Source organism: Neoarius graeffei, chromosome 16 (genome assembly GCF_027579695.1).
Source record: "Neoarius graeffei isolate fNeoGra1 chromosome 16, fNeoGra1.pri, whole genome shotgun sequence".
Classification (NCBI taxonomy): Eukaryota; Metazoa; Chordata; class Actinopteri; order Siluriformes; family Ariidae; genus Neoarius; species Neoarius graeffei.
The window spans coordinates 18,595,927-18,608,328 of NC_083584.1; the positions used below are offsets into that span (position 1 = coordinate 18,595,927).

Sequence of the window (12,402 nt, forward strand, 5' to 3'; positions counted from 1 at the left end):
GCAAGGTTAGATGACGTGTCATTTTTCTGGACAGATAACTAAATAATTCTAGCTAGCACTTAGCTATCTTACCCTTAGAATGCATGGGCTCGACTCCAGGGTAGCAATATGGTATGAAGTTATACTCCTAATGTTTTGATCTTACACAGAAAGAAACGAAAACACAAAAGCAGTAACAGAGAAAAGATACATTCATCTTTTGTTTCACGGATCTATTCACGAATGTCTATTCACGGATGCATCGTCATCTTGGTGTGAAGCAGTTCCATAGTTATGCTAATTAAAGCTCCTACCTCGTGTTCGGCTGTTTCCGTAGGGCCATACTGTTTACCTCGAGAGGGAGGAAAACGGTCCCAAAACGGAGAAGAGTGACTCTCAGGACATCAAAATGATCACATCTCTTCCACACGATATCGTTCTTGCAGGACATAGATAGGAAAATGCCATGTACAATAAAAATCTGAAATTTTAAAATTTCAGATCACCTTTAACATTACATCAGCATGCATGATAAAGATATCTTCATTATGCAAGGAATAAATCGCTTGTGAGTGTACTGTTATAGGAAAACAATCAACGATGGAGTGGTGTGATGCAGCCCGAAGCAAAGCGGCATTACTTCTCCCACCCCAAAGTGATTACATTGCAGTTCTCGTGCTCGTATTGCAATTCACCAATAATATTTATATTAAAGAATGCCACGTCATATTTTGTATCCGCTCACTCACATTACAACTACAAAGTGTCATTCCTTCACGTTCTCTGGAGTTAATACGACAAACAAAAAGCACCTGGTAACCAAGAAACTACAAAATGCAAAGTCCTCTGTCCTCACATTTAGAAGCACAGAAGTGTTGTTCAGTGATTATTTTCAGTCTAATTTTTATTATTCTATCCATATTCACTGGATATGAGCAATCGCATGCTCTGATTGGCTACTTTATTACTAGGATATCAGCTCATACTGTATACCATGAGTAGAGAAAAACAAAATGGTGGCGCGTGTTGCTGAACCAACTGAGGACAAAATAAAAGCTCTACTTGAAAACAAACCCCCCAAAAATGCAAAGAAGCAACAAAATATGGAATAAAAGTATTTAACAGTAAAAACGTATCTTTTTTTTTCAAGAATTATCATTATTATCACATTTTTCACAAATTGCTCCTGTCGTTTCGCTGGTTTGTTTACATGCTAAGCAGAAATGATTGTGTCGGACATTTTGAATAAAGTTTTTATTTATGGAATTTGCTAAAAAATAAAAATGTTCTGTTTCTCAAAATCCAGTGAATATAGCCTCATCGGCTATTAGCTCATGTACGACTCAATTTCGTGGAATAATTGTGAATTATAACTCAGCTGTGTCCACACGCGGACAAATTATTAAGTCATTAGTTAGCACCCATGCAAGTTTTCCTAGTCTTACCTCGCAGTATGTCTTTTAATATGACATGAAATTTAGAAGATGTGGCAGTAACTTTAGCCCATTTATCACAGATAAATAGATCAATACACGCGCATAAATACAATAAATTTAATTTGTAATAACAAAAGAAGGAGTTATCCTGAAGTCACATCTTAAGAGCAAGCAAAATTTACCAGTTAGCTAACCAACCTGAGATGGTAACCAAGCTCGGAATTGTAGCTAACTTGTGTTACATTTATCCCAAATAAACATAACTAGCAAGGTAAGTACAATAATACAGTACAACCTGACTACGGTGAGCATAATTGTTTTTTCGCAAATAGTTTTTCCAGTGGCAAGTTGTTACTATTACAGCTGGGACTTCAGCTCAGCCAAAACTTAGCCAGACGCACAAAAAAAACAAAGGCAAAGGATTTTGCAAGGGATTAGCGGCAGGCTGCCAGGTCGCTCTGTCAGAGCCGGTTCAGACCTCCATGGGGCCCTAGGCAAAATTCTGCTAAGGGGCCCTCTTAACTGAACCCCAAAATGTTCAACAGTCGCACCTGACACCCAGTGCTTCCACTCATCCCCCCCTTTAAACATATTGCACTTGTGTCGCCACCTGTTGGTCTCACTCCAAATAAATACAGACCAAATCAAATCGAACTAAATGTGTAACGAATTACTCACCATTAAAAATGTCCCTTTCTGCACTTTCTGGATGCAAAATCATCAATAATGTCGTCATATGATATTTGCTTCCCCACATCATGGTTGATGCTCATGATGGCCAAACCACTCAGACGTTCCTGGGACATGGAAGATCTCAGAGAGTTTTTGATCATTTTTAACTTGCTGAAGCTCTTCTCAGCTGAGGCAACTGTCACAGGCAGAGTGACAGCAATTCTCAGGGCTATCCAAAGGTTAGATAGAGTTCCTCCAGATTTTTCTCACAAAGGAAAGAAAGCAGCTCAAAGGCAGTCATATTAGCTGATGGTAGGTCCTCTTCTGGACTTGTCTTTGGGGTAAGAAAAATCTACTCCTGGCTTGACTGGACCTCTGCGCGCTAACTCAGTCCGCATACAGTCCGTTAAGACCGGGGGCCAGTCTGCTGGATCATTTGGTGGAGCAGAGACTGTTGCTTTAGGGTCTGAGCTAGCTTCTGATGCTTGCTGTGCACACGTGGTTGTGTGAATAGTGGCCGAGGCTGCCTGTTTTTCCCCTGTGTCTGTACTTGACAACGCTGGCTGTACTGGACCTGTGCTGCTGCTTGTACTGGCTGAGGCAGCTGCATATGACTCATCTGTGCTGGTTGAAGGTGGCTCATCTGTGCCTGTCCTATCTGGTTCTGTCCCTCCACTGGCTGACTGTCTGGACTCTGTGCTGCTTGTTAGAAACTTAAGCATAGCACCTGTAAAATATAGATAAGGCTACTATTAATTCAGCTCCATCAAATTGGCTGCACTTGTTTTATCTTCAGATACTGTACTTAAAATGTAGGTGATTTAGATTATTATTTAGCACCATTGTCATAATATTTCACGAGTTTTATTTATTCACTAATATATCTGCATCTATATTTGCCTGTGGGCTATCCAAGCAAACAAAATTCAATCTCAGTAAATATTTATCCATTACTTTCCATTTTGTATAAGTGCAGTTGTAACTACACTCAGAACGATTGATATAACACTTAAATTATAGAAGCCAGCAAGACGCACACGGAGACCGTCCAGGGTTCACCCAGGGCTCACCGCCCTGTTATGTAGGTCAAACACCGACTAGCCCCATCCCTCCCACCCGGAGAGGAGAGTTACCTGACTGCTGTTCCCGCTGTTCATTTTCATGCAGTTTCTTTTTCCTTTTTTCACTCCCTGAGGGATAACTCCGCTTCGTCTTGCTAGGTTGATGCACATGCACTGGGAATCTGACGTGTGCGAGCAGCGCAACGGACAGTCACGTCGTCACGCCCCCCCCCCCCCCCATGGGGCCTCTGAGTTTGCGGGGCCCTACGCAACGTGCGTAGTGTGCATATTGGGTGAACCGGTACTGCGCTCTGTTGTGTGTAGCTGTTGATGTTTATTTTAAAAGTAACGAAGTAAATTACACAGGGAAATGAATACTTACTGTAAGTCTGAATGAAAAATACTGTAGTGAGCGTGTAGCGTGGAAGAAGAGTCTGGAGACAGAAATCTTAGTTTCTCAGTCATTAGCCTGTGCTACTAGCTAATAGCACTGGCTTGACCGCTTTATTAATCAGCATTCACTAACACTACTGATGAACGCTACACCAGCTGGAAGGTGACTTCAGTGCTGCGCTGATGGTGCAGAGTCGCGGTTAAGCTCACGTTGGCCTTCCAGAAGGTCGAGGGCGATTAAATTTTTGTTCCCTCCCACTATAACTCAAAATCTGATTGGTTAATTCATCTGTCACTTCCTACATAAACATACACTGCCATGGCCTTCTGTCCCGGCAATGAAGTCCTAACCAATGAGTGAGCAGCTCTGAACTCTTCTCAGCCTGGAGACACCAAACAAAAAATCTCATTGGATAACTCGATTTTAATGTTTTCAGGACAGTAACCCTTTCATTTCTGAAGCAAATTTGATAGAAAATGAGGCCGAATTAGAAGAGAATAATTAGAATGAAATTATGAAAGAATGAAAGAAATTAAATATAACATTTGAAATGTTGATATGTTTGGACCTTCTCTGAACGCCTAGAAGGCCCTGACGGTTCCCCTCTGAGTTTTTCCAATGAATCAAATTGTGTGTTTGAGCCAATGAATGAGAATCAAGCTACATTTAAAGAATCAATTTGTACCATATTACCATGAAACAATTATAGCATGTTTTAAGTTCACAGTTAATGTGCTTGTGTTCCTGTTCATCCACTAGATGGACCCGAGTTTTCAAACTGCCCTGAAATTGTGTGGCTGAAGGAGGGACAGAGTCTGGCAGGCTACTGTAATGTCACAGGAAGACCATTTCCTCATTCTCACTGGGAAAGGGAGGGGTCTGCCATTAACCCTGCCATGCCACTTAATAGGACCTCATCAGGAATGTACGAAATCATCACCAACAGGAATGCTACAAAGTCCATGAAGGTGGAAGTGATGTGTAAGTCTCTGTATGTGTGTTAAAGGTGTGTGTGTGTGTGTGTGTGTGTGTGTGTGTGTGTGTGTGTGTGTGTGTGTGTGTGTGTGTGTGTGAAGAAGCAGTCATACATACAGTACTGTGCAAAAGTCTTTGGCACATGTAAAGAAATGCTGTAGACCAAAAATGGCTTAAAAAAATAATGAAATGAAATGTTTCAACATTAAACAGCAGTAAGCCATCATGAATTAAACAAAGTCAATATTTGGTGTGAGACGACCGTTTACTTTAAAAAAAAAAAACACACACACACAAAAAACAACCAAAAAAACCCAGTAGTCTCAGGTACAATGAGTGCAATTCTTCTGGACGCGACTGTCACACTCGCGTCTTAATTTTGCACCAAAACACAGTAGCCTTAATTATGTTTTCTTTTTTAATCTGAAAAGCGGTCTCTTATGTACAGTTGTGCTTGACAGTTTGTGAACCCTTTTCACAAAATATTGAACTTTTTCACGATATCCTAATATTTTTTAAGATGCACTAGTGTGTGTACTTGAAAAAGTACAATTAATTTGAATAGTACATCCTTTTAGTATGAACACTTTGTAGGTATTTTAAACCATACAAACATATTGTACAAAATTACAAAGTTGACAAGATAATTGCTTTCAAAACTTACAGAGGTGTTTGAAAGTTTGTGAACCCTTTAGAATTTTCTATATTTCTGCATAAATATGACCTAAAACATCATCAGATTTTCACACAAGTCCTAAAAGTAGATAAAGAGAACCCAGTTAAACAAATGAGACAAAAATATGATACTTGGTCATTTATTTATTGAGGAAAATGATCCAATATTACATATCTGTGAGTGGCAAAAGTATGTGAACCTTTGCTTTCAGTATCTGGTGTGACCCTCTTGTGCAGCAATAACTGCAACTAAACGTTTCCGGTAACTGTTGATCAGTCCTGCACACCGGCTTGGAGGAATTTTAGCCCATTCCTCTGTACAGAACAGCTTCACCTCTGGGATGTTGGTGGGTTTCCTCACATGAACTGCTTGCTTCAGGTCCTTCCACAACATTTCGATTGGATTAAGTTCAGGACTTTGACTTGGCCATTCCAAAACATTGTGTCCTGACATTTTCTTTTAGAATTTGCTGGTACAATTCAGAATTCATTGCTCCATCAATGATAGCAAGTCGTCCTGGTCCAGATGCAGCAAAACAGGCCCAAACCATGATACTACCACCACCATGTTTTACAGATGGGATAAGGTTCTTATGCTGGAATGTAGTGTTTTCCTTTCTCCAAACATAATGCTTCTCATTTAAACCAAAATGTTCTATTTTGGTCTCATCCGTCCACAAAACATTTTTCCAATAGCCTTCTGGCTTGTCCATGTGATCTTTAGCAAACTGCAGACGAGCAGCAATGTTCTTTTTGGAGAGCAGTGGCTTTCTCCTTGCAACTCTGCCATGCACACCACTGTTGTTCAGTGTTCTCCTGATGGCGGACTCATGAACATGAACATTAGCCAATGTGAGAGAGGCCTTCAGTTGCTTAGAAGTTACCCTGGGGTCCTTTGTGACCTCGCCGACTATTACACGCCTTGCTCTTGGAGTGATCTTTGTTGGTCGACCACTCCTGGGGAGGGTAACAATGGTCTTCAATTTCCTCCATTTGTACACAATCTGTCTGTCTGTGGATTGGTGGAGTCCAAACTCTTTAGAGATGGTTTTGTAACTTTTTCCAGCCTGATGAGCATCAACAACGCTTTTTCTGAGGTCCTCAGAAATCTCCTTTGTTCATGCCATGATACACTTCCACAAATGTGTTGTGAAGATCAGACTTTGATAGATCCCTGTTCTTTAAATAAAACAGGGTGCCCACTCACACCTGATTGTCATCCCATTGATTGAAAACACCTGACTCTAATTTCACCTTCGAATTAACTGCTAATCCTAGAGGTTCACATACTTTTGCCACTCACAGATATGTAATATTGGATCATTTTCCTCAATAAATAAATGACCAAGTATAATATTTTTGTCTTATTTGTTTAACTGGGTTCTCTTTATCTACTTTTAGGACTTGTGTGAAAATCTGATGATGTTTTAGGTCATATTTATGCAGAAATATAGAAAATTCTAAAGGGTTCACAAACTTTCAAGCACCTCTGTAATATGCTGCTCAGATACAAAAAAAAATTCTGTAACATTTAATTTTGTGCTGGAAAACAAATGTTTGGAACTCTAAAACATTTTTGTAATGTTTTGAGTCGATAATGTAGAAGTCATGAAATAGAAATCAATAACAAAGTTTGTATGGAAAAATAATAGGGGTGCTAAGACTTTTGCACAGTACTGTACAGTGTGTAAAGAATAAAACATATGGGGTGTTCTGGTAGAGGAAAATACTCAAATGTTGTGGCACAAATGCTGTTACCACCTCAAAGGTGATTATTTTCTAATAACAGTACAAGTGTTTCACAGCCCTTATACCACAGCGATTATCCAACAGTTACAGTTTATTATTAATTGAAGAAGAAGAAGGCTTTGTTTGTCACAAGCACACTCAAGCACAGTGAAATTCCTCCTCTGCATTTAACCCATCTGAAGCAGTGAACACACACATGCACACACGCAAGTAAGCAATGAGCACACATACACATACCCAGAGCAGTAGGCAGCTATATTACAGCACCCGGGGAGCAGTTGGGGGTTAGGTGCCTTGCTCAAGGGCACTTCAGCCCGAGACCACCCCAAGTTAACCTCACCACATGGAGGAAACCGGAGCACCCGGAGGAAACCCACACAGGCATGGGGAGAACATGCAAACTCCACACAGAAAGGTCCCCGTCAGCCGCTGGGCTCAAAACCAGAACCTTCTTGCTGTGAGGCGACAGTGCTAACCATTACACCACCGTGCCGCCCACTACAAAAATGACATGTTTATAATTACATCTTATATTGCTGTTAAAAGTTAGTTCCTGCTATCACTTATGATATAATAGCTATAAACAGCTATTCTCTGATTTTATACTGACATTAATAAAACAAAAAAGACCAAAAACACAGCTTGGCATGCTACTGAGAAACCAGATCACACATGGGCTCATGGGCTGTTTTGTGTTTATTCTATCCACATTCACTGGATATGAGCAATTGCATGTTCTGATTGATTACTCTACTATTAGGATATCAGCTCATATACCATGACTAGAGAAAAGCAAAATGGCGGAGCACATCAACTCAGAGATATCACTTTATCAAGTATTTAAAAGAAACAGACGTCGCTAAATGAATATAGTCGTGTTCTCTCCCCCCCCAAATATCTCCTGTTCCACACTCCAGCCCAGTCGGTGGCGGTAATGCACCTTTAAGTTGGTTTCCCAACCGCCAAAAAAACCCTAAAGAAGAAGAAGAAGAAGAAAATGTCGGCGCGTGTTACTGAACCAACCAAGGACGAAATAAAAACTCTAATCGAAAACAAAACCCCCAAAAATACAAAAAAAAGTAACAAAATATGGAATAAAAGTATTTGATGGTAAGAATGTCTCTTTTTTATTTTTCAAGAATTATTATTATCGCATTTTTCACAAATTGCTCCTGTCATTTTAAGCGGAAATTATTTTGTCGGACGTTTTGTATTTATCGAATTTGCAAAAAATAAAAATGCTCTGTTTCTCAAAATCCAGTGAATGTGGAGAGCATAAAACAGTTATTCCACTCAATCTCATCATACATGGCTTATAGACCCTTTTCAGTCATGTGACCTTCGTAAACGCGACCACCATTTTGGACATGTAGTGGACTTCGGCTCGAATCAGTTTGAATGCGAGGAAGGCGACAAACGAAAAACATAAAAGAAAAAGGAGCGAGATGCAGAAAACACCTTCACTATCCAGCGACGTAGGGCATTTACAGGGTGAGCAGAGGGAGAGGTATTTGCAAAAATTGAGGTTAGCAGGCTTAGAGAACGACATTTACCTGCTTCCACCAGGATTGTTCACTGACATACGCTCCGGAACCTCGGCCGGAGCACTCCGGGAGCAAGCCGGAGCGCGCTCCGGAACCTCGGCCGGAGCACTCCGGGAGCAAGCCGGAGCACGCTCCGGAACCTTGGCCGGAGCACTCCGGGAGCAAGCCGGAGCGCGCTGCTTAATTTGAGGGGGAGCAAGCCGGAGCGCGCTCCGGAACCTCGGACGTTGGCTCTGGCAGCTATTTACACTGGATCCGGTGTAAATAGCTGCCGGATCTTAATTACAGTAAACTAGTAAATACAGTAAAGGAAAAACTTGAGACTGAAAGGTTTTAACAGTCATCCAAATGACTGAACGTAAACATTGCTACAGTAACATATGTTGTTGACATTAACTAGTCAACAATAGCTACTACAGAAGAACAAAGAGATTACAATGGGTTATTTTAACCTATTTGGTTACACACTCGCCGCCACAGAATGTTAACAGCAATGTAATGCCTTTTCTGGCTAATTTTATTCATCTTACCTCCAACAAAGTGGTCACTACACAAGCGTTGGTATGCCGAGGGCTGCCAATCTTTCCTGTTAATGGTCGCTATCCATCTTCTCCGTTGGGATCCGATAAAATGATAAACCTTGCCTTGTTTGTTGATGGTTACTACATCCAGGTGCACAACAATATAGTGGCATGATGGAAGTCTTGCTGAAAGTAAAAACTTTCTTTGCTGCCGTTCCTCAATGTTGGCTGTGGTAAACTACTGGTAGTACATGTCCGAAATGGCGGCCGCGTTTGTCGTGACGTCACGTGAAAAGGGTCCATAGCTACGCACCTCATCAGCTATCGGCTCATGTACGACTTGATTTCATGGAATAACTGTTAATTATTCAAGGCATATAATCCCAGTGAAGTGCATTTCAGTTCCAGGTTGTATCACTACAAAATGTTGAACAGTAAAAGGGGTGAATATTTATGCAAGGCATGTTCATCTTTTTCTTTTCTTTGCTACAGATGGACCAGAAATTTCATGTGGACACAATTATACAGTCACAGAGGGTGAATCTTTCATACCCAACTGCACAGTTGTGGGTCATCCATCTTTTCGAATGATTTGGTATAAAGATGGAGAAGAAGCAGAAATGCCACGAACAATGTACAGGACTCATGCAGGGCAATACAACCTAACAGCATTCAACAACAACAGCAACACTTATCACACACTGGAGATTGATGTCAGGTGTAAGTGTTCAACTGTTTTTTTTTCTTTTCTTTTTTTTTTAAGATTTGTACAAATGCTTGAAAAAAAAAGAGAATTTAACAAGGTTTTAACTTTACTTAAAGCTAGACGGCCTTTCGATTTCATAAAATCGGTGAAATTTAGCTCCCTCTGAAATTTGGTCATTGTGACTTATGTTTATTTCTGTAATATCTCACAAAATATCAGGCCATTCTGTGGCTGGAAAGTTATTTAATTTGAGGGGATTCCCGAGCAATGTACATGAAAATCACTCACTTCGCGCAGTCAAGCAGACAGAGGAAGTCCGTGTGCGCATGCGCAGGTTTACCTTTGACCGTGCACTGACAGTTACATCATTCTGTCACTAAACGAACAGCTGATCACACCGAGGTGCTTGCTGACTGCCGATATTTATTAGTTTGGTCCTGCGTTTCCTTTCCTTCATATAGAACATGACGTCTTTTCTTCTCGCTTTCCGTTACTGTAGTCGGGCTTTCACGTTTCATTTGCACACTCACGTCCTCTATTTTTCTCTCCTGTTTCAAATTTGTATCCCACAATGCCTTGCGTGAACGTGGAAAGCCCATCATGTGATGCATGATGTAGTATCTTGAATTGGGTCATGGTGAAGCAGGACAAAATAGTGGTGAATTTAGGGCCATGTGGCCCTAAATTCATTAATTGTTCTATTTTTAAAAAAAAGTAAAATTGTAAGTCTGTGATTTGAATTCAGTAGCTTTTGGTCCATTCAACAAAAATAATTGGGTGTCAGGGAAATTCTTTTTATGACCTACACTTGAAAAATCTGAAAGGCCGTCTACCTTTAATTTTGAAAAACAATGACCAGAAAATGGTTGAGGTTTTGATTTTCTATCTATCTATGCCACTCGTATTTTTCATACAAACTATATCCAGGACAGTGAGTAACATATTTTTCAATATCCTCAGTTGTGAGGAAATCGATAAGTTGTTGTGATAAATGTGGGTACTTTTTGTTTGTGAATGTGTCTTTATAATTAAAAGAAAATCACACGTTGGCTTGAAGATATGAAGTTTATCTTCTTGTGTTGAAAAACTCACATTTTTCATATGAAATACATTGCTGTTCTGAGTGACATATTTAAATAATATTGGCTGGCTTTTTTCCGTGGTATATCAGATATATTCCATTCAGCTAGCATGATATTGAATGAGTCGAAAACAAGTTGCTGAATGAAATATATCTGATATACCACGAAAAAAAGCCAGCCAATATTATTATTATACATGCACATTCCTTTCGGGTGTTCAACGCGTCTTTCACTTTCAGAAGTCTCTGAAAAGCTTCCGTATTTAACGAAGCAAACCTGATGGCCATGTTTGTTTACAAATTCACAGTCGCTCGCTAGCGTGGAAGTTTTACGTCTCCGACGTGTGATGTCATGTTGTCTTGACAACCATGCAATATCGTAAACCATATTCAACACTCATTCTCCATTGGGTAGAGTGACGTAATGCACAAAGGATAAGCGATATGCTAACAATATTGCATGCTACCAAACCAAATAAATGAAACCTGCTAGAAGGGAATAGAACACGTTTTTATTCCATCGAAAAAGTGTCCTGTATGTATAATAATCACCGATATTTCACTCCGATGACGTCACTCCCAGTGTTTTCCCGCTGACTAGATGTGTGTTGTCAAAATGAACTGGCGAACCAGTTCAAAATTAAAATTCTTTTGATTAAGTTGCTTTTTTTTTCTGTGGATGTGTCCATATAATATAAGGAACATTACAAGGTGGCATGAAATTATGAGGTTGATCTTGTTTTGAAAAATATTTCACTTGTTTGCTTCGCTCACTCATGAAATATCCATTCATCACTCAAAGATAAACTTCATATCTTCGTGCTACCGTGTTTATATATATATATATATATATATATATATATATATATATATATATATATATATATATATTGGCAAAAGCCTAAAAAAGGATTGACACAGAAATAAAGAATGTCCTTACATTCTATCAGTTAGGATAACATTAGCTAATTAGCTAGCTAGGTTTAAATATATTAGGTAACAATTCCTTTTCACTTTTCGAAGTGTAGAAAGTTAGTTACAGCCTTAAAATATTGCCAGTTTTGCTACCCACCTGATTACACTGAAGTCAGCTGGAGTACAGTGAGACTAAATGCTTAACTAAGCTATCGTGGAAACATCTGGTTATCCAACTCAAAATTTTGGGAAATTTGTTAAATTTCAATTGCGAAAAATAATGTAAACCCTAGTAACTGGAGTGAGAAGTTATATTACTGTGACATTCCTCTTTTCTCAGATCCACCCTCTGAGATTTCAGAGCTGCAGGATGCATCGGTATCTATTGGTCAATATGTGGTGCTCAAGTGCTCTTCGAATGCCAATCCTTGGCCCACATACAAATGGATCTACCATCAGGCACCTAATGTACGTATCGAGGACCAAGATGGCGTGTCTCTGCTGCACATAAACCAGACTGGTGGAGACAACATTGGCACATACACATGTATTGCCTTCAATGAGCTGGGAAAAAAGAGCCGAAAAGTCAGAGTTGATGTTCAAGGTAAGGCTTCAGGTTTTTAGCTGTATGTGACAGTATCCGAAATATGATCAAATATTCAATGAATAGTTTAACCTTCATCCTACCAAGTGG

At 39.8% G+C, this 12,402-nt stretch overlaps 1 protein-coding gene across 4 annotated transcripts in view; it reads left to right on the top strand.

The window, feature by feature from the left end:
- LOC132900482 (hemicentin-2-like) overlaps positions 1-12,402 on the top strand; it is a 96,745-nt gene that overhangs the window by 9,898 nt on the left and 74,445 nt on the right. For all 4 annotated transcript variants that reach the window (XM_060942595.1, XM_060942594.1, XM_060942596.1 and 1 more), the window contains exons 4-6: positions 4,302-4,523; positions 9,499-9,726; positions 12,049-12,312. In XM_060942595.1, coding sequence (XP_060798578.1) covers positions 4,302-4,523; positions 9,499-9,726; positions 12,049-12,312 — 714 coding nt within the window. The remainder of the gene's footprint in view (positions 1-4,301; positions 4,524-9,498; positions 9,727-12,048; positions 12,313-12,402) is intronic.